We start from the raw sequence: 24,410 nt of genomic DNA on the forward strand, positions 1-24,410 counted from the left end.
ACGTCGGCTATCGACGGGCATAAGTTTTTTTTTTTTATTTTCACTCAATTTTTTATACAAATATTTGAAATATCGTCGAAAATGAAATCAACCGATATTTTGAACCCACTTCATCTAAAAAGGCCATTTATTATTTCGCTCAGTTCTTTTACTATTGCTGCCGATAATATGAACTTTCAACTGGCTAGATGCGATGTCCCCCCATTTTTTTATATTTTTTTTGTATCTTTTTTAGAAGTGATCGAAATCGCTCCCACGTTCCCAGAACGGCCGAACGCCGTTTCCGCAGGTCGGCTTCGCTGCAAAGAATATAGTGCCTATTTGTGTGTTCAAATGCAGCGGGTAAATTCATTTCGATTGAGAGCACTCGTGCTTGGCTACATATTGTATTTTATTAATTCTTTTAATGATGGCAACTGACAATCCTCAGTCTGATAGTTAGCGGTGCAGCGTATGTTCCATTATCCGATGTCTAAAGCCAGGGCACAAACGGCGGAGAGAACGGAACGAGCTCTTAATGTAGCCAGACCGGGGTCATATATCTGTCTGTGTTATACACAGGTTGTAAGGCTTGAAGCACCTCGCCACAGTACACAATTTTCGTTCGCAGGACGGCTCCTTGATGCGGACGTCAAAGAAATTCGTTAAAAAAAAATTAAAACAATGACAAGAAGCGTTTAGCTTTTCGACTTACTGGAGAAATAAATCGATATATAGTCAGCAAGCACAAAAAAGAAGAATGGGCCTCAGTAGGTGCTCACATAGGATTACGCTCCTCACATGTGTGGTGCACAGTTCGCGAGCCGGGCCAGGAACCTAAGGTGACATTAGCAAGAGATTTACAGTATCCTGCAATATGAAAGACACATTCGCCGATGCTGTTTGTGCAGTGGTGGCAAGTCCGCCTTGGCCGGACGCGCTTTATTTTGAAGGTGAAAACAGAACAAACTGTTATTTATTCCCAGACCAAAGCAATGTGGGCGTAGGCAAAGCAAATCTACCGCAGCCCCCAAAAGCAAAATCGTCAAATCGATTTTCCACATTCCCGAAGGCTGTACAATCATTGCATTAGGTTCGGTGCGACAAAGTGGAGAAACTAAAAGTCTAGAGAGACATTAAGTGACTGCTTTCGCTGCCTTCTGTGCATGTGGGAAGCGTTGCTTCTTGGCACCAGAGATATCGATGAGTCTTGAACAAAACCCAACACTTTTCTTTTTAACTGCACAGACTCGTTCAAACAGGAGGGTCACCGTCTCGGGTTCACCGCTCGCTCGCTTTGGCTCCAGTTTTCGTTCTGTCCGTCTCGACTGACCACGCTGTTGAACCTCTCGGCCGCATCCGACTGCTGCGGTACAAAGTTCAGCTGGACCCCGCGCTCGGTCGTCTCCGTTCTCAAAAAGTTCCAATATTGCGTTGCTCGTGAACTGGACTACTTAAAGCACAACAACATATTGTTTTACGAGTGCATCCTAAATATATTAGAGTTAATTAATAAAACTGACTATTTATCGCTAATTGGTGTTTGTGTTCTGTAAAAGATTGTCTTCGCTTCATGTAAACTCAGTACGTTTTCCTCGCGTTTGTTCTGCAAACTGCTTTTCCTTTTTAAACAGCTACATCTGATATTACATATTTTTGATGTACACGATGACAATAAAGAACGCGCAATTACATGGTTCTTTGATCGCACGCGACAAAACACACCATGGATTGTTGTTTTTATTGTAACCGTTGAAAGTCATGGATTGGCGCCCCTGCCGGATGCTTCCTGGGTGTAAAGGAGATGGGCCTATAGCGCGAAGGGCCGGGCGTGCTGTGCGGGCCTTCAAGCTGTGTATAGCACAAACAGATATATGACCCCGGTCTGGCTAAAAGAAGAGCTCGTTCCGTTTTCTCCGCGCTTTGTGCCCTGGCTTTAGTCATCGGATAACGGAACATCCGCTGCACCACTAACTATCAGACTAAGGAGTGTCAGTTTCCATCATTAAAAATTAAGAAAAAAAAAACATGTAGCCAAGCACGAGTGTTCTCAATCGAAATGAATTTACCCGCTGCCTTCGAACACACAAATAAGCAGTATAGTCTTTGCAGCGAAGCCGACCTGTGGAAACTGCCTTTGGCCGTTGTGAGAACGTGGGAGCGATTTCGAACACTTCTAAAGAAGATACAACAACAAAAAAAAGGGGAGATCGCATCAAGCCAATTGAAAGTTCATATGATCGGCAGCAACAATAAAAAAATTGAACGAAATAATAAAAGGCCGTTTTCGATAAAGTGGGTTCAAAATATCGGTTAATTTCACTTTCGACGATATTTCAAATTTAAATAAAAAATGCAGTAAAAAAAACTACACTTTTTCCCGTCGATAGCTCATGTATAGGGTTACACCCGCATAGCATTTAATAGGTGACAAATATAATAACTCATGAGTTACAAGGCTCTGAAGATGTCACCGGATTGTCAAAGATGTATGGCATTTTTACTTCAATAAACAAAAATACAAACGAATTTTCCTTTGAACTAAAAAAATAGTCAAAATAACATGCAAGAGCACACAAACTTAGTGTGAGTTTTATATGCTTCCGGTATTCATACCAACGTACAGAACTGGGTAAAAAAATCACGGAGTAAAAACAAAAAAAAAAAAGATTTTCATCCCGCTACACTTAATAATAGTTTGCGAAGCGAAATATTTTTAAAAAAAAATTCTGAAAAGCTGTTTTTTGTTTTTCAGAAATGGGGCAATTACATATATTTAAAAAAAATCAAAAGACCAACCCCGACAAGCGTGTTCCATCTCAAATGAAACCACCCCACTAAATATAGAGGGGAAAATGAATCGGTGTTGAGGTCACGTGACGTCGATTTTTCAGCAAACTTTAGCGGGGAAACTGTGGGAGGGAAGGCAGGGTATAGAGGAGGAGGAAAGGCTACGGAGGAGGAGGATGAGAAGAGGAGCAGGATGAGCGGAGAAGGGGAGGATGAGATGGTACCCATACAAAAGTGTCCCTTGGTTGGCTATAGAAAATTCTTTGTATGGTCGGCTTTAGCTATTTGGCCCAATTAGCTAAATAATTTCCTATGGCTCTCTTTAGCATTTCTTATGGTCACCTTTTAGGCCTTTTTAGCTTTGTCTATGGCAATATCACTGTCCAGCCGTATCTCTCTTTCGCTTTTCTAATGGCTGGCTCTCAATATGCTATAGCTGCCTGTGGGCTTTTCCTTTGGTGTCTCTAGTCATTTATATGGTCTAAAGAAGGGTGTATGGGTTTCCTATGGCTCGCTTTATCCCGGACACTCTAAAAAATGTTTTTCAAGTTGCCCGACTTTAAAACGCTACATGGTAGATACATATACATCACTGAACACACACAACACAAGTAGGACACTCGCCACACGACAACAAGAACGCAGCGACACCGGAACCCCCGCACCTCTCTACGTACAATAAGTTCGCACTATCTCTATATATGGCAGTCTTATTTTTGAATCCGACTTGGCCGGTGACTGCCGTCATTTTGTCGCATAAACACGGAGAGGCGGAGCAAATATTTCTCGTATTTAATACATTATTTGATTTGTCTCTTGCAGTAGCCACCATCTCTTAATTCAGCACCCTGGAAAAAGCAAATGTAGATCATTAGGCTAATTGACTAAAATTTAATAATTATATTTTTAATAACTTTGATGAAGTATGTTGACAATGCAGTGACGAAATGCAGTACATTGGTGCTGAAGATTTCAATCAAGCTATTGCTTCATTGCAGAGTTTGGTGCCAGTGTAATGTATTTTCACCACGAAGGTAATAATTAATTTTGATTGTTGCACACCCATTTCAATTGATTTTTCGAACAAACATATCTTGGGTCATGCTTTGCCACCGCTATTACAGAAATTTAGCATTGCTTTAATTTTCTAACCTGGAGCGTTTTTGCTATAAAAAGAAAATGCCGGTAGTGATTTTCTATAGGCGTGTAAAGAAAATTTAATGGTTCTTAGTCTTTGGACTTGGGGCCATAAAGTTTTTATAGACGGGTAAAGACAATTCATTAAATCGCGGTCTTTAGTCTCGGGGCCACAGGATTTTTTATGGGCAGATAAAAGAATTGTTGGGTTTTCAGTATTTAGACTGGCGGCCAGAGAATTTTCTACAGGCGGGTAAAGTAAATTTATTGGTTCATTGTCTCTGGACACAGAGCCGTAGCTTTTTTCTTTAGCTGGCTGTAGCTGTATTTATGGATTCCTATAACCGATTATAGAGGGCCATAGCGTGTGACAGCCTGCCATATAATTTTCCATAGACGATCATAGACCATTTTTTATGGGTACGGAGGAGGAGGAGAGAATGCCCTCCCTTCCGTACCCTTCCCTTCTCGTCCTCAAGAGCTGCGCTCTAATTTCGCGTTACAGTGGTTCGTAAACGTCTATTACTTTTGTAACCGCAGCTACCCTAACAGACGATTGGCAATTTTTTTTTATGCTGTGCCTATTCATAATAGGGTTATAAAATATGTTTGTAATCATAGTCCTTTATCACTAACAGCCATATAATTTAAAATAATCGACCACATTTTATATGCAGGTTATGCAATTCAACAAATCTCGTTAAACGCGACATAAGAATTCCAACACAATTCTGGTGCTTTAAAACGGAACTGAATGCTTAAACGTTTAGTTTTTGGTGCGCACCATTAGGGAATAATACAATCTTCCCGCCAACACTACCTATGCCTCTCCCGCTAAGGAATTCGCTTCAGCATTTTATAAAGTTGTCAGGGAACAACTGCATCAGTACGCCTTCGATTTTAATAAATAACAAGGAAGTTTCTTTTCTACAAGGGTTTGTGAAGTCACGTTGAATTCATACGCATGTTTAGATCATTGTCATCTATTGTTTGTGTTTTGGGGCTGGTTTTATCACGTGTGATTGGCATGATGGGGAAGAGTGCTCATGCTTGTTTGCTGGGTGGTTTGCCTCGATTAAATCAGCTGAAAGTTAGCGGCAGTCTGTCTTGTATATGTCGGTTCTTCCATGTTTTTTGGGTGATTTTTGTCTTCTAGATCACAATAAACCAGCTAGGCCCCCGATCCAGTTTTAATTATTTCTCAAATGTGCACTCCTAGATGCTTTGTTTTCTATTTCACATGCGTGTAACTAGGTGGTATCATGTGCATGTTGTGTATGCCCTCTCCTAACTTGGCTACCGATTGGCAGCCGGCAATATGTATAAATAAAAACAAAATATTCGAGCGTCTGTACAATCAAAGGCAAGAGGAAAACTTGCACACCCAGTTACTGATGTAAAAAAAAAAAACAACACACGTTAACCTGAAAAGCGGAAGCTGTAGGCTAAATCTTGTCTTTAATGGAATAGATGACGCCAAGCATTTGGAACTAAGGTACAAATAGGAAGACTTGGTTTAAGCTCTATGTAAAACGAATCTGGAGATCGAACTAAAGGCGGTGCAAAGAGCCGAGCGTGCTCGTGGGTACAATGAGAAGCCTAAAATGCCTATGATTATAAGCTTCACATCGTATAAAAAAGTAGTCATACCAAACTCTAAGGAGTTCAAAGGGTGGGCCCACAGGGTGTATCACGATCATTCACCTGAGACCCGAGATATGCGGAGGCGGCTCTGGGAATATGCCAAAGTCAAGAAAAGCGGACAGCAATAATCAGGTAAGATATGCTGTTCTTAGGCGCCCAATTTTGTGTTTCGCGACGTCGCCGTCGGGGTCGGCGTGACAGTGCTAAATTTTGCGAGAAAATTGACGTCACGTGACCTCAACAACAAATCAATTCCCCGCTTACTTTTGCGGGGAATTCAGCTCACGTAACCTTAACAGCAATTCGATTCCATGCTAAATTTAACGGGGAATCTAATTTGTTTATAAGTTACGTGGCACGGTCATGTGAAGCCATTTTCCCTGCTAAAGTTAGCGGGGAAATTAAATTGGTGTTTTGAAGTCGCGTGGCGTCAATTTTCCAGCTAAATTTAGCTGGAGGAGGAGGAGGGGAGAGGAGAGAAGAGGAGGAGGAGAGAGAAGGAGGAGGACAAAAGGAGAAGGAGAGGAGGAGAAGAGGAGGGGAGAAGGAGGAGAAGCAAGCAAGGGGAGGAGGAGGAGCAGAAGGAAAGGGAAGGAGGACGGAAGGAGGAGAGGGTACGGAGGGATGAGCAAGGACATACCCTCCGCTCCGTACCCTCCCCTTCTTTAGGATTTCTCAGATTTGTAAACGTCTTTCATTTTTTCCCCAAAAAGCTTTTAAATTGGAGAAAAACAATCTCAAGTTTTCCCCTGTCAAAATAATGACGCCCCTGTAAGAAAAATGAAAAAACGCTTGTCGGAATCTAATTGCTGCTGTGATAAATGGTAGAAGTTTAATAGACAAAGTTGAAGAATGTGCGGCTTTCATTGCGTCCGTAAAGCTGATAGTGCATTTGAAACATAATCGTTCTTAAACCCGTCTTTCTGCGAGAGTGAGGTGTTCTTAATATAATGAGTTTCATTATGGGAAGGAGAGGCTTCGCACAAGCGGAAGCTGTTACTGTTATTTCGTTCCTCTCTAAAGTTATGATCAGGATCAGGATGACATTCAATCAATTTTGTGGTCAGTTCCTTCATCGAATAATTCTTATTACGCTATGGATACGTTCAACTAGCCGAAAAATTTAGATTTCAAGGCGTTGCAAACTTTGTGTAATATAGTTTCGGAGGGCTCTGGGCAGCCTATGTTGCTCGCGGGAGAGTGTAACTTTCCAGGGGTCGAAATATTGGTGGCAGTTTTGTATGGAAAGTTAGTATTTATTTTAATTGAGAAACGAAACACTTCGAATATACCTCTGGATTGCTCCATATGTGAAGGACGGAATTTCATATAACCATATTTTATATATTAGTTTAGCAGTGCGCCCAACCTCATAACTTACGTTCATAGTATACCAGATATAAGTAATCATGACAACTTTCTTGCCAGAATCAAATCTGAAATTAACCGATCGATAGGATGCGTTTCAAGGGAACTTCTTTACACTGAGAAAGGTCATTAAACTATGTCCTAAGAGCTCATAGGCATTTGCTGTGCTTTTAAAAGTCGCGCAGAGGACTATAACTTTCATGCACAATGGTTGGTGTTTAAAAATTTCCTGATCGAATTTACGAATAATTATGTTCAAGAATATATTCTGGCAGGCTTTAAAGACGGGAAACAAAGCTGGTTAACTTCACGCATTCATATTATAATTAGTATAAGAGGGGCAATCCTTAAGTATACGACCACAAAAGGTAACATTCACTTGAATAGATTATCTAAAGTGAAGCATGATTATAAACTTATTATAAAAGTGTGAGGGAAGTATACTTCTACAGACTCAAAGACAGAATGACAACTACACCCAATGTTTCGCAGTATATAAAAGGTTTGGATGATATGTTATATGAACAAAAGAAGGTGACCAAAGCCAAAGAGTAATTTTCGACGCTAGGAAAAAATCGACGTTCTTAAATGCTTATTTTCAATGCCCGACGTAAACTGTAACAACAGCTTTGGAGAACACGCATTCCGTTCGTGGAACCAGTTGGACTAAACGCGAGAACAATTAAGAATCTTCAAAAGACTACCGTAACACCGCAGCAAGGAGGAAATATTATCTTTCTTTGGCAACTTTCTAACACTAACCGGGATTCGGTGTAGCTTTCCCGAGGAACGGTAGAAATACCTGGCTGGTTGTGTCATCTAAGCGGTTTCTCAAGTTATAGAGCTATTATGTTGTCAGAGGAAGATAACGTTTCTTCCTCGCTAAAAGTCCTCCCTACCGAGGAATTCTGTTGCCTTACTGTTGTTGGGACAGGAAACTAGAAGAATTCCTCGGCTTACTTCATTTTCGTCTTTTGGGGGAACCTGTGGAATGGAGATGACCAGTTGGTGGACGAAGGACGTGCACGAACTAGTTCGAGGATTCTCGTTCTTGGCCACCCCAAAGAATTGCCGCCTACCAGGGTCGTTGGACAGCCAGAGGCGCTTCCCCCAGCCACAAGGCGAGAATCCGTCGCGATGAAGAAGAGCAGTGGCAAATGTCAGCCCTCTAATCAGACATCTTGCCTTTATTTCTGAAACAGGCTTGACCTTTGCCATTTCTCTACTTCATCATCGCACGTGACTGGGGAAAGCTCCTTTCGCGGTCCAAAAAACCCGGTAGATGGCGGCAAAAAAACAAACAAAGCAGATCGTCAAAATGGTATCTCTACGAATCTTAAAATGCTGTGATAAACCTAATTCGCTGCATCCTTAATTTAATTTACAAAAATCTTTAATTGTAATCTTTAATTTACAAAAAGTCACTGTTTACATGTATCTTACGGGAGAATTGTCAAATTGTTAATTTTCTACCTATTCATAAATTGGGTGTAATAAATATGTTTCAAATCACCCATGATTAACGCAAATCTCATGTTAAATATCCGAGCCCATTTTATGTAGGCAGATAATGCTACATGTAGTAATATGTGTTATTATAGTAAATGTTTTATTTTGAACGGTAATTGGTCGGGGTATGTTGATGTGACGTCAGGAGTCCCAAAGAGATGTCCTGGGACGGCTTTTGTTTTTAATTTATAATAATGACGTCTCCGCGGAAAGCTCCTCGTGTAAGAGGTGCGCTTGTTTGCCGACGACTGTCTTGTGTATAAAGAAACTTAAGATCAAACCATGTGCTCTTCTGTTTCAGAGTGGCTAGGACTGCAATTATTGTCGGTTAAGATATTTAAAAGAAAAACGAAACGTGAGTGTCAGCCGAGCATATACCCAGCGCTCGTCTGCTCACTAATTGTAGACCAGTGACATGTGACCATCTGAAATCTTCCCTCCCCTCTGGTCACATCCAGCGACCAAACGTCGAGTCACGCTCCACTCATAGGGGAGGATAAGAAAACAACTTCCGTCTTTCTAAGACGAAGAACGAGAAATAGAGTGACATAAAAGGGACATAAAAGCGGAGAAACAAAGCCGATAAGAGTTTCGGCGTGTTTACTTTGCCACGACGAGTTGAGGCAATCCGAGTGCTCGTTAACTTTTTTTTCTTGTTCTTACGAGGCGCGATGCCCGTGACTTTGTCCAATATGAAGCTCAAGAACAAGCAGGTAGATAGATTTAAAGTGATGTTTGCATTTTTTTCTGCGCGTACATAAAGGCGTCTTGGAATGTTTCCACTGCACACTAGAACGGGAAAGGACCAATGACTGGCATCAGTCCAAGTCCATCCAATGGAGTGAGTCGAGCAAAGCCATAGAGTCAGTGTCGTCTTTGTACTATTCCGCCGGCAGAATGAACAGCCCGTGATGGACTGCCTTAGCCCGCTCTCACAAAGGCCTAAAGGCGCCGAGTGCCGTGGTTGGCTCCGTCGGATCGTTGGTACGACTTAAAGGAAAAGCACAGCCGTGTAAGCTCGTAAACTCTATTCAGCACCACTGTGCGATACTCTCACCGAAAACTCAATCGGAGTTTTTCGTTTTATTTTACTGACGGGCACGAGAGTTTAACGTTTAGGCTTAACTCTCTAGTGCTACGAAAGCCTCAAGCCAACGTTACTAAAACCCTCAGTTCGGAAAATCACCGCTGAAACCTGGGCCGCTGGCGTCCACCGAGACCGAGCTAAATACGACAAAGAGCGCCACTCTTTATCCTTTGTCTTTACTGTGGTCACCTCGATGTTTTACAAAACATGTTGTTGCGTTAAAAAACAACGTAAAAACTATTTCTGTAGTAACATTTATTGGAGCATAGTACAAAATGAAGGGCGCTTGATGTTTTCTAAAATCTTTAGTTTGCAAAGCTTAGCGGCACCATTAATATTGTTTTTATGCAACCATGCCTCAGTGGTGCAGTAGCGCGTCCCGACCTAGGTGCATCCTAAATTTGGGAATAATTCTCGGTGCGTCCGCTTGGGAGACAGGGTTGGCACCCCTCAAACCCCTTCCGCCGTATCTGTTTCGGTGCAAAAATGGCCGATTAACGCCAAAACAGAAGTCATGTGCATTTCCTCGAGTTACCGCTGCGGGAGAATTGGCGGCGTTGCGATCGACTTTCGTTCGGTTCCCGAGTGCGGATCGGTGCCACTTTGTCAGAGCAGTCTCTAGGGCCGTTTCCCGACTGAGGGGTTCTAGTAACGTTACCTCGACCCAATGGGGCCAGTAAAGGCGCGTTCCCACCGGCGATGCGATCCAATCGCGCGATAACTTTCATCGCAAAAGCGACCATCGCGGGCCAAAAGCGACGCGATTTGAGCAGTCGCTACTCGACCCGACCTTTTTTGCGATGCGATCTGGTCGTTGAGCTGCTGAGGCAATCAACGGCGTTCGGAGCGAGAGTTTTCGAGAAACGACTCGCCAACGAAGGCGCTGGACTCGCTCATCGCGCACGCCGGTGTGACCATCTGATCTTTTTTTGCGATGTTATATGGTCGCATCGCGCGACTGCTTCCATCGCCGGTGGGAATGCGCCTTACGTGTCTCGGAAAGCTATAGAAATTCGCTTGTATTTCTACGCGTGTGTTGACGCCCCCTCATTCAATCGAGCGCCACGAATGCGTCGTGACATCGTGTTTTTAGCCTGTGCGTTTTTCTTTCTGCTCCGACTAGCTTTCGGTCCCACTCGAACGACGCGTGAAATGAAGTATACTTCCCCAAATAATCACTTTCTACCACACTATCAAAATTCATTGGGGGCTAGTGTGGTAGACCAACTAAACGGTGGTTTAAAAAGTGCAAAGGACTAAGAAGAGAAGAAGGGGACAGGACAGAGCGGGATGCTGTCCTGTCCCCTCCTGCTCTTCTTAGTCGTTCGCGCTTTTTAAAACACCGTCTCGTTGTTCTACAACACTAGTAGTTTTCTTAGTTTCAAACGGAAAAAAATAAGAAAACCGGTGATTACTCGTTCCAGCTAACAGTGTCGCTTGACCTATAATTTCTAGACGGGAAATAAATTGTATAGAGAGCGAGGGTTTTCTAGAAAGCCAAGAAGGGCCGCGCCAAGAGGAATCCCAAGACGCACTCACTTCCGAGGTCAATGATCTCTCCCGGTATGCTGGAGATGGGCGCCAGGGCAAAGTCGTGGTCCAGGAACTGCCCCCACTGCATGAGCATGTGGCTCGTCTCGCGGGAGGGACGATCGAAGTCCACGTGCACCGTGGTCGACACCAGTCGGGGATTGGGCAGCTCGCCGCCGGTCTCCGAGATGCGAGGGGCCGACACGCCTGCGCCATTCAATGCATTCACTCCGATTCATCGCGGTGCAGAGCAAAGCTTGCCTGCTCACTTTCCCGCAGAGTTTGGAGGTGAGCCATAAACCAAGAAAAATCGTACCCCTCGTATTATTAATTTATTTAACGAGACTGCGATCCCGGGGAGATGCAAGCAGGAGGGGTGCATAATCAAGAAAGCAAAGACACTTTTTTTCCATCCTTATAAAAATGAAAATTAAAACAAAAATAAAACACGGATCAGTATAAGCTAAGGCGTAACAATTGCAAACGTGGCAAAATACCTTTCAACTTAAAATTAAAAAAAAAATCGTATGCAGTGGCATTGCATGCACCACGCGCAAAACCGTCAAAATAAAGCTTCGATACACTGCGCATTTACAAAGTAGGTAACCATGAACGAGGGAACCATTTGGAAAGGAAATACACCTCAGAAACGTGTCTTCATTTGAAAAGCCGTAGGCGGTAATCTATTCTAATCATTGGTTCCATAGGTAAAAAAAGAGAATCCCTATGTGTATTAGTTCACGCAAAAAGAAGTGTGACAGATTGTGAGTGCTTTGTTGTGATCGGGGTTTTGGGGAGTTTTGAATACCAGATGGTTTAGAGTCTACTTTATGACAATAAAAATCGCGACAAAATATTCCTCTGTTCATCTTCCTGCGCACGTGGAGAGGCTGAAGGCCTGCTAGGTTTAGTCTAGCTGACACGGAGTCTCGTCCACGGTATTTTCTGTAAAGAATTCCAGCTGATAACGACTTAATTCTTTCTAATTTCGCAATGCGACCCTTCTGGTGTGGCTCTCATACAGTATAAACGTATTCGAGGGCAAATAAAACGACGGTTCTGTAGGCCAGGAGCGTGACTTCGCTCGGAACATTGTTGAGCCATCGCCTAAGTAAGCTCAATTTTTTTACGGGCCATATAATCACTTTTATAATTGGGGGTAAGCGTTGATTCGGAACGCCAGGGCCGGATCGATAGGAATATCATTTCAGCTGAGACTGTTTGAAAAAAGCACTCTCAAAGCCAGCGCACGAGTTTAGCGGGACTCAAACTGCGTATCAAGACGTTCGCGCGCCCCAGCCTTTACGGTGCTTAAATTCCCCCACACGCAGCTAAGGCACTGTTCTAGCAAGCCGACCCAGATGTAGCATGGCGAATGAAGTAATAAAGCCCAGCAAATATTGTTTTTCAGAAATCGTTACCCGAGCTTGATTTTATGGGTATGTTAATTACCGTGTTGCGGTTCGTGGCTCACATGAAAATGTTTATGGGGAAGTGGTTCTCAGTCTTTTGACTCAACTCAGGCACTATCAAAAACTGGGATGTGGAAACATTTTTGTCCAACGTTCGCTTTATAATACGCCAATAAACGTAGAGAGAGGAGTCAAGGGCGCACGGGGACGTCAAAAGGCCGAGCTTTGGTTCGAAGGATTACACCCACACCGAGCTGTCCTTGTCACCACCGTGTCGAACGCGTTCGAATGCGAGAGCCAAACTCTGGACGCCGCCGTTCCACGTTCTAATCCGTTAGACGAATGCCGTGCAGACAAACGCTACTCTTTGTCTTTCCATTAATTGTACCAACCAGAGCTCGGCATTATGACGGCCTCTCCCGCTGGAAAGATTTTCATTCAACGTTCGATTTATAATACGTCAATAAACGTAGAGAGAGGAGTCAAGGGCGCACGGGGACGTCAAAAGGCCGAGCTTTGGTTCGAAGGATTACACCCACACCGAGCTGTCTTTGTCACCACCGTGTCGAACGCGTTCGAATGCGAGAGCCAAACTCTGGACGCCGCCGTTCCACGTTCTAATCCGTTCGACGAATGCCGTGCAGACAAACGCTAGTCTTTGTCTTTCCATTAATTGTACCAACCAGAGCTCGGCATTATGACGGCCTCTCCCGCTGGAAAGATTTTCATTCAACGTTCGATTTATAATACGTCAATAAACGTAGAGAGAGGAGTCAAGGGCGCACGGGGACGTCAAAAGGCCGAGCTTTGGTTCGAAGGATTACACCCACACCGAGCTGTCTTTGTCACCACCGTGTCGAACGCGTTCGAATGCGAGAGCCAAACTCTGGACGCCGCCGTTCCACGTTCTAATCCGTTCGACGAATGCCGTGCAGACAAACGCTAGTCTTTGTCTTTCCATTAATTGTACCAACCAGAGCTCGGCATTATGACGGCCTCTCCCGCTGGAAAGATTTTCATTCAACGTTCGATTTATAATACGTCAATAAACGTAGAGAGAGGAGTCAAGGGCGCACGGGGACGTCAAAAGGCCGAGCTTTGGTTCGAAGGATTACACCCACACCGAGCTGTCTTTGTCACCACCGTGTCGAACGCGTTCGAATGCGAGAGCCAAACTCTGGACGCCGCCGTTCCACGTTCTAATCCGTTAGACGAATGCCGTGCAGACAAACGCTACTCTTTGTCTTTCCATTAATTGTACCAACCAGAGCTCGGCATTATGACGGCCTCTCCCGCTGGAAAGATTTTCATTCAACGTTCGATTTATAATACGTCAATAAACGTAGAGAGAGGAGTCAAGGGCGCACGGGGACGTCAAAAGGCCGAGCTTTGGTTCGAAGGATTACACCCACACCGAGCTGTCTTTGTCACCACCGTGTCGAACGCGTTCGAATGCGAGAGCCAAACTCTGGACGCCGCCGTTCCACGTTCTAATCCGTTCGACGAATGCCGTGCAGACAAACGCTAGTCTTTGTCTTTCCATTAATTGTACCAACCAGAGCTCGGCATTATGACGGCCTCTCCCGCTGGAAAGATTTTCATTCAACGTTCGATTTATAATACGTCAATAAACGTAGAGAGAGGAGTCAAGGGCGCACGGGGACGTCAAAAGGCCGAGCTTTGGTTCGAAGGATTACACCCACACCGAGCTGTCTTTGTCACCACCGTGTCGAACGCGTTCGAATGCGAGAGCCAAACTCTGGACGCCGCCGTTCCACGTTCTAATCCGTTCGACGAATGCCGTGCAGACAAACGCTAGTCTTTGTCTTTCCATTAATTGTACCAACCAGAGCTCGGCATTATGACGGCCTCTCCCGCTGGAAAGATTTTCATTCAACGTTCGATTTATAATACGTCAATAAACGTAGAGAGAGGAGTCAAGGGCGCACGGGGACGTCAAAAGGCCGAGCTTTGGTTCGAAGGATTACACCCACACCGAGCTGTCTTTGTCACCACCGTGTCGAACGCGTTCGAATGCGAGAGCCAAACTCTGGACGCCGCCGTTCCACGTTCTAATCCGTTAGACGAATGCCGTGCAGACAAACGCTACTCTTTGTCTTTCCATTAATTGTACCAACCAGAGCTCGGCATTATGACGGCCTCTCCCGCTGGAAAGATTTTCATTCAACGTTCGATTTATAATACGTCAATAAACGTAGAGAGAGGAGTCAAGGGCGCACGGGGACGTCAAAAGGCCGAGCTTTGGTTCGAAGGATTACACCCACACCGAGCTGTCTTTGTCACCACCGTGTCGAACGCGTTCGAATGCGAGAGCCAAACTCTGGACGCCGCCGTTCCACGTTCTAATCCGTTCGACGAATGCCGTGCAGACAAACGCTAGTCTTTGTCTTTCCATTAATTGTACCAACCAGAGCTCGGCATTATGACGGCCTCTCCCGCTGGAAAGATTTTCATTCAACGTTCGATTTATAATACGTCAATAAACGTAGAGAGAGGAGTCAAGGGCGCACGGGGACGTCAAAAGGCCGAGCTTTGGTTCGAAGGATTACACCCACACCGAGCTGTCCTTGTCACCACCGTGTCGAACGCGTTCGAATGCGAGAGCCAAACTCTGGACGCCGACGTTCCACGTTCTAATCCGTTCGACGAATGCCGTGCAGACAAACGCTAGTTTTTGTCTTTCCATTAATTGTACCAACCAGAGCTCGGCATTCTGACGGCCTCTCCCGCTGGAAAGATTTTCATTCAACGTTCGATTTATAATACGTCAATAAACGTAGAGAGAGGAGTCAAGGGCGCACGGGGACGTCAAAAGGCCGAGCTTTGGTTCGAAGGATTACACCCACACCGAGCTGTCTTTGTCACCACCGTGTCGAACGCGTTCGAATGCGAGAGCCAAACTCTGGACGCCGACGTTCCACGTTCTAATCCGTTTGACGAATGCCGTGCAGACAAACGCTAGTCTTTGTCTTTCCATTAATTGTACCAACCAGAGCTCGGCATTCTGACGGCCTCTCCCGCTGGAAAGATTTTCATTCAACGTTCGATTTATAATACGTCAATAAACGTAGAGAGAGGAGTCAAGGGCGCACGGGGACGTCAAAAGGCCGAGCTTTGGTTCGAAGGATTACACCCACACCGAGCTGTCCTTGACACCACCGTGTCGAACGCGTTCGAATGCGAGAGCCAAACTCTGGACGCCGACGTTCCACGTTCTAATCCGTTCGACGAATGCCGTGCAGACAAACGCTAGTTTTTGTCTTTCCGTTAATTGTACCAACCAGAGCTCGGCATTATGACGGCCTCTCCCGCTGGAAAGATTTTCATTCAACGTTCGATTTATAATACGTCAATAAACGTAGAGAGAGGAGTCAAGGGCGCACGGGGACGTCAAAAGGCCGAGCTTTGGTTCGAAGGATTACACCCACACCGAGCTGTCCTTGTCACCACCGTGTCGAACGCGTTCGAATGCGAGAGCCAAACTCTGGACGCCGACGTTCCACGTTCTAATCCGTTCGACGAATGCCGTGCAGACAAACGCTAGTTTTTGTCTTTCCGTTAATTGTACCAACCAGAGCTCGGCATTCTGACGGCCTCTCCCGCTGGAAAGATTTTCATTCAACGTTCGATTTATAATACGTCAATAAACGTAGAGAGAGGAGTCAAGGGCGCACGGGGACGTCAAAAGGCCGAGCTTTGGTTCGAAGGATTACACCCACACCGAGCTGTCTTTGTCACCACCGTGTCGAACGCGTTCGAATGCGAGAGCCAAACTCTGGACGCCGACGTTCCACGTTCTAATCCGTTCGACGAATGCCGTGCAGACAAACGCTAGTCTTTGTCTTTCCATTAATTGTACCAACCAGAGCTCGGCATTCTGACGGCCTCTCCCGCTGGAAAACTTTTCATCCAACGTTCGATTTATAATACGTCAATAAACGTAGAGAGAGGAGTCAAGGGCGCACGGGGACGTCAAAAGGCCGAGCTTTGGTTCGAAGGATTACACCCACACCGAGCTGTCCTTGTCACCACCGTGTCGAACGCGTTCGAATGCGAGAGCCAAACTCTGGACGCCGCCGTTCCACGTTCTAATCCGTTCGACGAATGCCGTGCAGACAAACGCTAGTCTTTGTCTTTCCATTAATTGTACCAACCAGAGCTCGGCATTATGACGGCCTCTCCCGCTGGAAAGATTTTCATTCAACGTTCGATTTATAATACGTCAATAAACGTAGAGAGAGGAGTCAAGGGCGCACGGGGACGTCAAAAGGCCGAGCTTTGGTTCGAAGGATTACACCCACACCGAGCTGTCCTTGTCACCACCGTGTCGAACGCGTTCGAATGCGAGAGCCAAACTCTGGACGCCGACGTTCCACGTTCTAATCCGTTCGACGAATGCCGTGCAGACAAACGCTAGTCTTTGTCTTTCCATTAATTGTACCAACCAGAGCTCGGCATTCTGACGGCCTCTCCCGCTGGAAAGATTTTCATTCAACGTTCGATTTATAATACGTCAATAAACGTAGAGAGAGGAGTCAAGGGCGCACGGGGACGTCAAAAGGCCGAGCTTTGGTTCGAAGGATTACACCCACACCGAGCTGTCCTTGACACCACCGTGTCGAACGCGTTCGAATGCGAGAGCCAAACTCTGGACGCCGACGTTCCACGTTCTAATCCGTTCGACGAATGCCGTGCAGACAAACGCTAGTTTTTGTCTTTCCGTTAATTGTACCAACCAGAGCTCGGCATTATGACGGCCTCTCCCGCTGGAAAGATTTTCATTCAACGTTCGATTTATAATACGTCAATAAACGTAGAGAGAGGAGTCAAGGGCGCACGGGGACGTCAAAAGGCCGAGCTTTGGTTCGAAGGATTACACCCACACCGAGCTGTCCTTGTCACCACCGTGTCGAACGCGTTCGAATGCGAGAGCCAAACTCTGGACGCCGCCGTTCCACGTTCTAATCCGTTCGACGAATGCCGTGCAGACAAACGCTAGTCTTTGTCTTTCCATTAATTGTACCAACCAGAGCTCGGCATTATGACGGCCTCTCCCGCTGGAAAGATTTTCATTCAACGTTCGATATATAATACGTCAATAAACGTAGAGAGAGGAGTCAAGGGCGCACGGGGACGTCAAAAGGCCGAGCTTTGGTTCGAAGGATTACACCCACACCGAGCTGTCCTTGTCACCACCGTGTCGAACGCGTTCGAATGCGAGAGCCAAACTCTGGACGCCGCCGTTCCACGTTCTAATCCGTTCGACGAATGCCGTGCAGACAAACGCTAGTCTTTGTCTTTCCATTAATTGTACCAACCAGAGCTCGGCATTCTGACGGCCTCTCCCGCTGGAAAACTTTTCATCCAACGTTCGATTTATAATACGTCAATAAACGTAGAGAGAGGAGTCAAGGGCGCACGGGGACGTCAAAAGGCCGAGCTTTGGTTCGAAGGATTACACCCACACCGAGCGGTCCTTGTCACCACCGTGTCGAACGCGTTCGAATGCGAGAGCCAAACTCTGGACGCCGACGTTCCACGTTCTAATCCGTTCGACGAATGCCGTGCAGACAAACGCTAGTTTTTGTCTTTCCATTAATTGTACCAACCAGAGCTCGGCATTCTGACGGCCTCTCCTGCTGGAAAACTTTTCATCCAACGTTCGATTTATAATACGTCAATAAACGTAGAGAGAGGAGTCAAGGGCGCACGGGGACGTCAAAAGGCCGAGCTTTGGTTCGAAGGATTACACCCACACCGAGCTGTCCTTGTCACCACCGTGTCGAACGCGTTCGAATGCGAGAGCCAAGCTCTGGACGCCGACGTTCCACGTTCTAATCCGTTCGACGAATGCCGTGCAGACAAACGCTAGTTTTTGTCTTTCCATTAATTGTACCAACCAGAGCTCGGCATTCTGACGGCCTCTCCTGCTGGAAAACTTTTCATCCAACGTTCGATTTATAATACGTCAATAAACGTAGAGAGAGGAGTCAAGGGCGCACGGGGACGTCAAAAGGCCGAGCTTTGGTTCGAAGGATTACACCCACACCGAGCTGTCCTTGTCACCACCGTGTCGAACGCGTTCGAATGCGAGAGCCAAACTCTGGACGCCGACGTTCCACGTTCTAATCCGTTCGACGAATGCCGTGCAGACAAACGCTAGTTTTTGTCTTTCCATTAATTGTACCAACCAGAGCTCGGCATTCTGACGGCCTCTCCCGCTGGAAAACTTTTCATCCAACGTTCGATTTATAATACGTCAATAAACGTAGAGAGAGGAGTCAAGGGCGCACGGGGACGTCAAAAGGCCGAGCTTTGGTTCGAAGGATTACACCCACACCGAGCTGTCCTTGTCACCACCGTGTCGAACGCGTTCGAATGCGAGAGCCAAGCTCTGGACGCCGACGTTCCACGTTCTAATCCGTTCGACGAATGCCGTGCAGACAAACGCTAGTCTTTGTCTTTCCATTAATTGTACCAACCAGAGCTCGGCATTCTGACGGCCTCTCCCGCTGGAAAACTTTTCATCCGACGTTCGATTTATAATACGTCAATAAACGTAGAGAGAGGAGTCAAGGGCGCACGGAGACGTCAAAAGGCCGAGCTTTGGTTCGAAGGATTACACCCACACCGAGCTGTCCTTGTCACCACCGTGTCGAACGCGTTCGAATGCGAGAGCCAAGCTCTGGACGCCGACGTTCCACGTTCTAATCCGTTCGACGAATGCCGTGCAGACAAACGCTAGTTTTTGTCTTTCCATTAATTGTACCAACCAGAGCTCGGCATTCTGACGGCCTCTCCCGCTGGAAAACTTTTCATCCGACGTTCGATTTATAATACGTCAATAAACGTAGAGAGAGGAGTCAAGGGCGCACGGGGACGTCAAAAGGCCGAGCTTTGGTTCGAAGGATTACACCCACACCGAGCTGTCCTTGTCACCACCGTGTCGAACGCGTTCGAATGCGAGAGCCAAGCTCTGGACGCCGACGTTCCACGTTCTAATCCGTTCGACGAATGCCGTGCAGACAAACGCTAGTTTTTGTCTTTCCATTAATTGTACCAACCAGAGCTCGGCATTCTGACGGCCTCTCCCGCTGGAAAACTTTTCATCCGACGTTCGATTTATAATACGTCAATAAACGTAGAGAGAGGAGTCAAGGGCGCACGGGGACGTCAAAAGGCCGAGCTTTGGTTCGAAGGATTACACCCACACCGAGCTGTCCTTGTCACCACCGTGTCGAACGCGTTCGAATGCGAGAGCCAAGCTCTGGACGCCGACGTTCCACGTTCTAATCCGTTCGACGAATGCCGTGCAGACAAACGCTAGTTTTTGTCTTTCCATTAATTGTACCAACCAGAGCTCGGCATTCTGACGGCCTCTCCCGCTGGAAAACTTTTCATCCGACGTTCGATTTATAATACGTCAATAAACGTAGAGAGAGGAGTCAAGGGCGCACGGAGACGTCAAAAGGCCGAGCTTTGGTTCGAAGGATTACACCCACACCGAGCTGTCTTTGTCACCACCGTGTCAAACGCGTTCGAATGCGAGAACCAAACTCTGGACGCCGACGTTCCACGTTCTAATCCGTTCGACGAATGCCGTGCAGACAAACGCTAGTTTTTGTCTTTCCATTAATTGTACCAACCAGAGCTCGGCATTCTGACGGCCTCTCCCGCTGGAAAACTTTTCATCCAACGTTCGATTTATAATACGTCAATAAACGTAGAGAGAGGAGTCAAGGGCGCACGGGGACGTCAAAAGGCCGAGCTTTGGTTCGAAGGATTACACCCACACCGAGCGGTCCTTGTCACCACCGTGTCGAACGCGTTCGAATGCGAGAGCCAAACTCTGGACGCCGACGTTCCACGTTCTAATCCGTTCGACGAATGCCGTGCAGACAAACGCTAGTTTTTGTCTTTCCATTAATTGTACCAACCAGAGCTCGGCATTCTGACGGCCTCTCCCGCTGGAAAACTTTTCATCCAACGTTCGATTTATAATACGTCAATAAACGTAGAGAGAGGAGTCAAGGGCGCACGGGGACGTCAAAAGGCCGAGCTTTGGTTCGAAGGATTACACCCACACCGAGCTGTCCTTGTCACCACCGTGTCGAACGCGTTCGAATGCGAGAGCCAAGCTCTGGACGCCGACGTTCCACGTTCTAATCCGTTCGACGAATGCCGTGCAGACAAACGCTAGTTTTTGTCTTTCCGTTAATTGTACCAACCAGAGCTCGGCATTCTGACGGCCTCTCCCGCTGGAAAACTTTTCATCCAACGTTCGATTTATAATACGTCAATAAACGTAGAGAGAGGAGTCAAGGGCGCACGGGGACGTCAAAAGGCCGAGCTTTGGTTCGAAGGATTACACCCACACCGAGCTGTCCTTGTTACCACCGTGTCGAACGCGTTCGAATGCGAGAGCCAAACTCTGGACGCCGACGTTCCACGTTCTAATCCGTTCGACGAATGCCGTGCAGACAAACGCTAGTTTTTGTCTTTCCGTTAATTGTACCAACCAGAGCTCGGCATTCTGACGGCCTCTCCCGCTGGAAAACTTTTCATCCAACGTTCGATTTATAATACGTCAATAAACGTAGAGAGAGGAGTCAAGGGCGCACGGGGACGTCAAAAGGCCGAGCTTTGGTTCGAAGGATTACACCCACACCGAGCTGTCCTTGTTACCACCGTGTCGAACGCGTTCGAATGCGAGAGCCAAACTCTGGACGCCGACGTTCCAAGTTCTAATCCGTTCGACGAATGCCGTGCAGACAAACGCTAGTTTTTGTCTTTCCGTTAATTGTACCAACCAGAGCTCGGCATTCTGACGGCCTCTCCCGCTGGAAAACTTTTCATCCAACGTTCGATTTATAATACGTCAATAAACGTAGAGAGAGGAGTCAAGGGCGCACGGAGACGTCAAAAGGCCGAGCTTTGGTTCGAAGGATTACACCCACACCGAGCTGTCTTTGTCACCACCGTGTCAAACGCGTTCGAATGCGAGAACCAAACTCTGGACGCCGACGTTCCACGTTCTAATCCGTTCGACGAATGCCGTGCAGACAAACGCTAGTTTTTGTCTTTCCGTTAATTGTACCAACCAGAGCTCGGCATTCTGACGGCCTCTCCCGCTGGAAAACTTTTCATCCAACGTTCGATTTATAATACGTCAATAAACGTAGAGAGAGGAGTCAAGGGCGCACGGGGACGTCAAAAGGCCGAGCTTTGGTTCGAAGGATTACACCCACACCGAGCTGTCCTTGTTACCACCGTGTCGAACGCGTTCGAATGCGAGAGCCAAACTCTGGACGCCGACGTTCCACGTTCTAATCCGTTCGACGAATGCCGTGCAGACAAACGCTAGTTTTTGTCTTTCCGTTAATTGTACCAACCAGAGCTCGGCATTCTGACGGCCTCTCCCGCTGGAAAACTTTTCATCCAACGTTCGATTTATAATACGTCAATAAACGTAGAGAGAGGAGTCAAGGGCGCACGGAGACGTCAAAAGGCCGAGCTTTGGTTCGAAGGATTACACCCACACCGAGCTGTCTTTGTCACCACCGTGTCAAACGCGTTCGAATGCGAGAACCAAACTCTGGACGCCGACGTTCCACGTTCTAATCCGTTCGACGAATGCCGTGCAGACAAACGCTAGTTTTTGTCTTTCCGTTAATTGTACCAACCAGAGCTCGGCATTCTGACGGCCTCTCCCGCTGGAAAACTTTTCATCCAACGTTCGATTTATAATACGTCAATAAACGTAGAGAGAGGAGTCAAGGGCGCACGGAGACGTCAAAAGGCCGAGCTTTGGTTCGAAGGATTACACCCACACCGAGCTGTCCTTGTCACCACCGTGTCGAACGCGTTCGAATGCGAGAGCCAAGCTCTGGACGCCGACGTTCCACGTTCTAATCCGTTCGACGAATGCCGTGCAGACAAACGCTAGTTTTTGTCTTTCCGTTAATTGTACCAACCAGAGCTCGGCATTCTGACGGCCTCTCCCGCTGGAAAACTTTTCATCCAACGTTCGATTTATAATACGTCAATAAACGTAGAGAGAGGAGTCAAGGGCGCACGGGGACGTCAAAAGGCCGAGCTTTGGTTCGAAGGATTACACCCACACCGAGCTGTCCTTGTTACCACCGTGTCGAACGCGTTCGAATGCGAGAGCCAAACTCTGGACGCCGACGTTCCACGTTCTAATCCGTTCGACGAATGCCGTGCAGACAAACGCTAGTTTTTGTCTTTCCGTTAATTGTACCAACCAGAGCTCGGCATTCTGACGGCCTCTCCCGCTGGAAAACTTTTCATCCAACGTTCGATTTATAATACGTCAATAAACGTAGAGAGAGGAGTCAAGGGCGCACGGGGACGTCAAAAGGCCGAGCTTTGGTTCGAAGGATTACACCCACACCGAGCTGTCCTTGTCACCACCGTGTCGAACGCATTCGAATGCGAGAGCCAAGCTCTGGACGCCGACGTTCCACGTTCTAATCCGTTCGACGAATGCCGTGCAGACAAACGCTAGTTTTTGTCTTTCCGTTAATTGTACCAACCAGAGCTCGGCATTCTGACGGCCTCTCCCGCTGGAAAACTTTTCATCCAACGTTCGATTTATAATACGTCAATAAACGTAGAGAGAGGAGTCAAGGGCGCACGGGGACGTCAAAAGGCCGAGCTTTGGTTCGAAGGATTACACCCACACCGAGCTGTCCTTGTTACCACCGTGTCGAACGCGTTCGAATGCGAGAGCCAAACTCTGGACGCCGACGTTCCACGTTCTATTCCGTTCGACGAATGCCGTGCAGACAAACGCTAGTTTTTGTCTTTCCGTTAATTGTACCAACCAGAGCTCGGCATTCTGACGGCCTCTCCCGCTGGAAAACTTTTCATCCAACGTTCGATTTATAATACGTCAATAAACGTAGAGAGAGGAGTCAAGGGCGCACGGAGACGTCAAAAGGCCGAGCTTTGGTTCGAAGGATTACACCCACACCGAGCTGTCTTTGTCACCACCGTGTCAAACGCGTTCGAATGCGAGAGCCAAACTCTGGACGCCGACGTTCCACGTTCTAATCCGTTCGACGAATGCCGTGCAGACAAAAGCTAGTTTTTGTCTTTCCATTAATTGTACCAACCAGAGCTCGGCATTCTGACGGCCTCTCCTGCTGGAAAACTTTTCATCCAACGTTCGATTTATAATACGTCAATAAACGTAGAGAGAGGAGTCAAGGGCGCACGGGGACGTCAAAAGGCCGAGCTTTGGTTCGAAGGATTACACCCACACCGAGCTGTCCTTGTCACCACCGTGTCGAACGCGTTCGAATGCGAGAGCCAAACTCTGGACGCCGACGTTCCACGTTCTAATCCGTTCGACGAATGCCGTGCAGACAAACGCTAGTTTTTGTCTTTCCATTAATTGTACCAACCAGAGCTCGGCATTCTGACGGCCTCTCCCGCTGGAAAACTTTTCATCCAACGTTCGATTTATAATACGTCAATAAACGTAGAGAGAGGAGTCAAGGGCGCACGGAGACGTCAAAAGGCCGAGCTTTGGTTCGAAGGATTACACCCACACCGAGCTGTCTTTGTCACCACCGTGTCAAACGCGTTCGAATGCGAGAACCAAACTCTGGACGCCGACGTTCCACGTTCTAATCCGTTCGACGAATGCCGTGCAGACAAACGCTAGTCTTTGTCTTTCCGTTAATTGTACCAACCAGAGCTCGGCATTCTGACGGCCTCTCCCGCTGGAAAACTTTTCATCCAACGTTCGATTTATAATACGTCAATAAACGTAGAGAGAGGAGTCAAGGGCGCACGGGGACGTCAAAAGGCCGAGCTTTGGTTCGAAGGATGACACCCACACCGAGCTGTCCTTGTCACCACCGTGTCGAACGCGTTCGAATGCGAGAGCCAAACTCTGGACGCCG

The 24,410-nt window shown here is 46.9% G+C and overlaps 1 protein-coding gene across 1 annotated transcript in view; it reads right to left on the reverse strand.

Moving 5' to 3' along the window:
* LOC8038365 (peroxidase) overlaps positions 1–24,410 on the reverse strand; it is a 264,537-nt gene that overhangs the window by 121,517 nt on the left and 118,610 nt on the right. Inside the window, exon 5 of the mRNA XM_029989515.3 lies at positions 11,054–11,251. Within this exon, the coding sequence (XP_029845375.1) occupies positions 11,054–11,251 (198 nt within the window). The remainder of the gene's footprint in view (positions 1–11,053; positions 11,252–24,410) is intronic.

The sequence above is a fragment of the Ixodes scapularis genome, unplaced genomic scaffold (genome assembly GCF_016920785.2).
Source record: "Ixodes scapularis isolate PalLabHiFi unplaced genomic scaffold, ASM1692078v2 PGA_scaffold8__174_contigs__length_109621045, whole genome shotgun sequence".
Classification (NCBI taxonomy): domain Eukaryota; kingdom Metazoa; phylum Arthropoda; class Arachnida; order Ixodida; family Ixodidae; genus Ixodes; species Ixodes scapularis.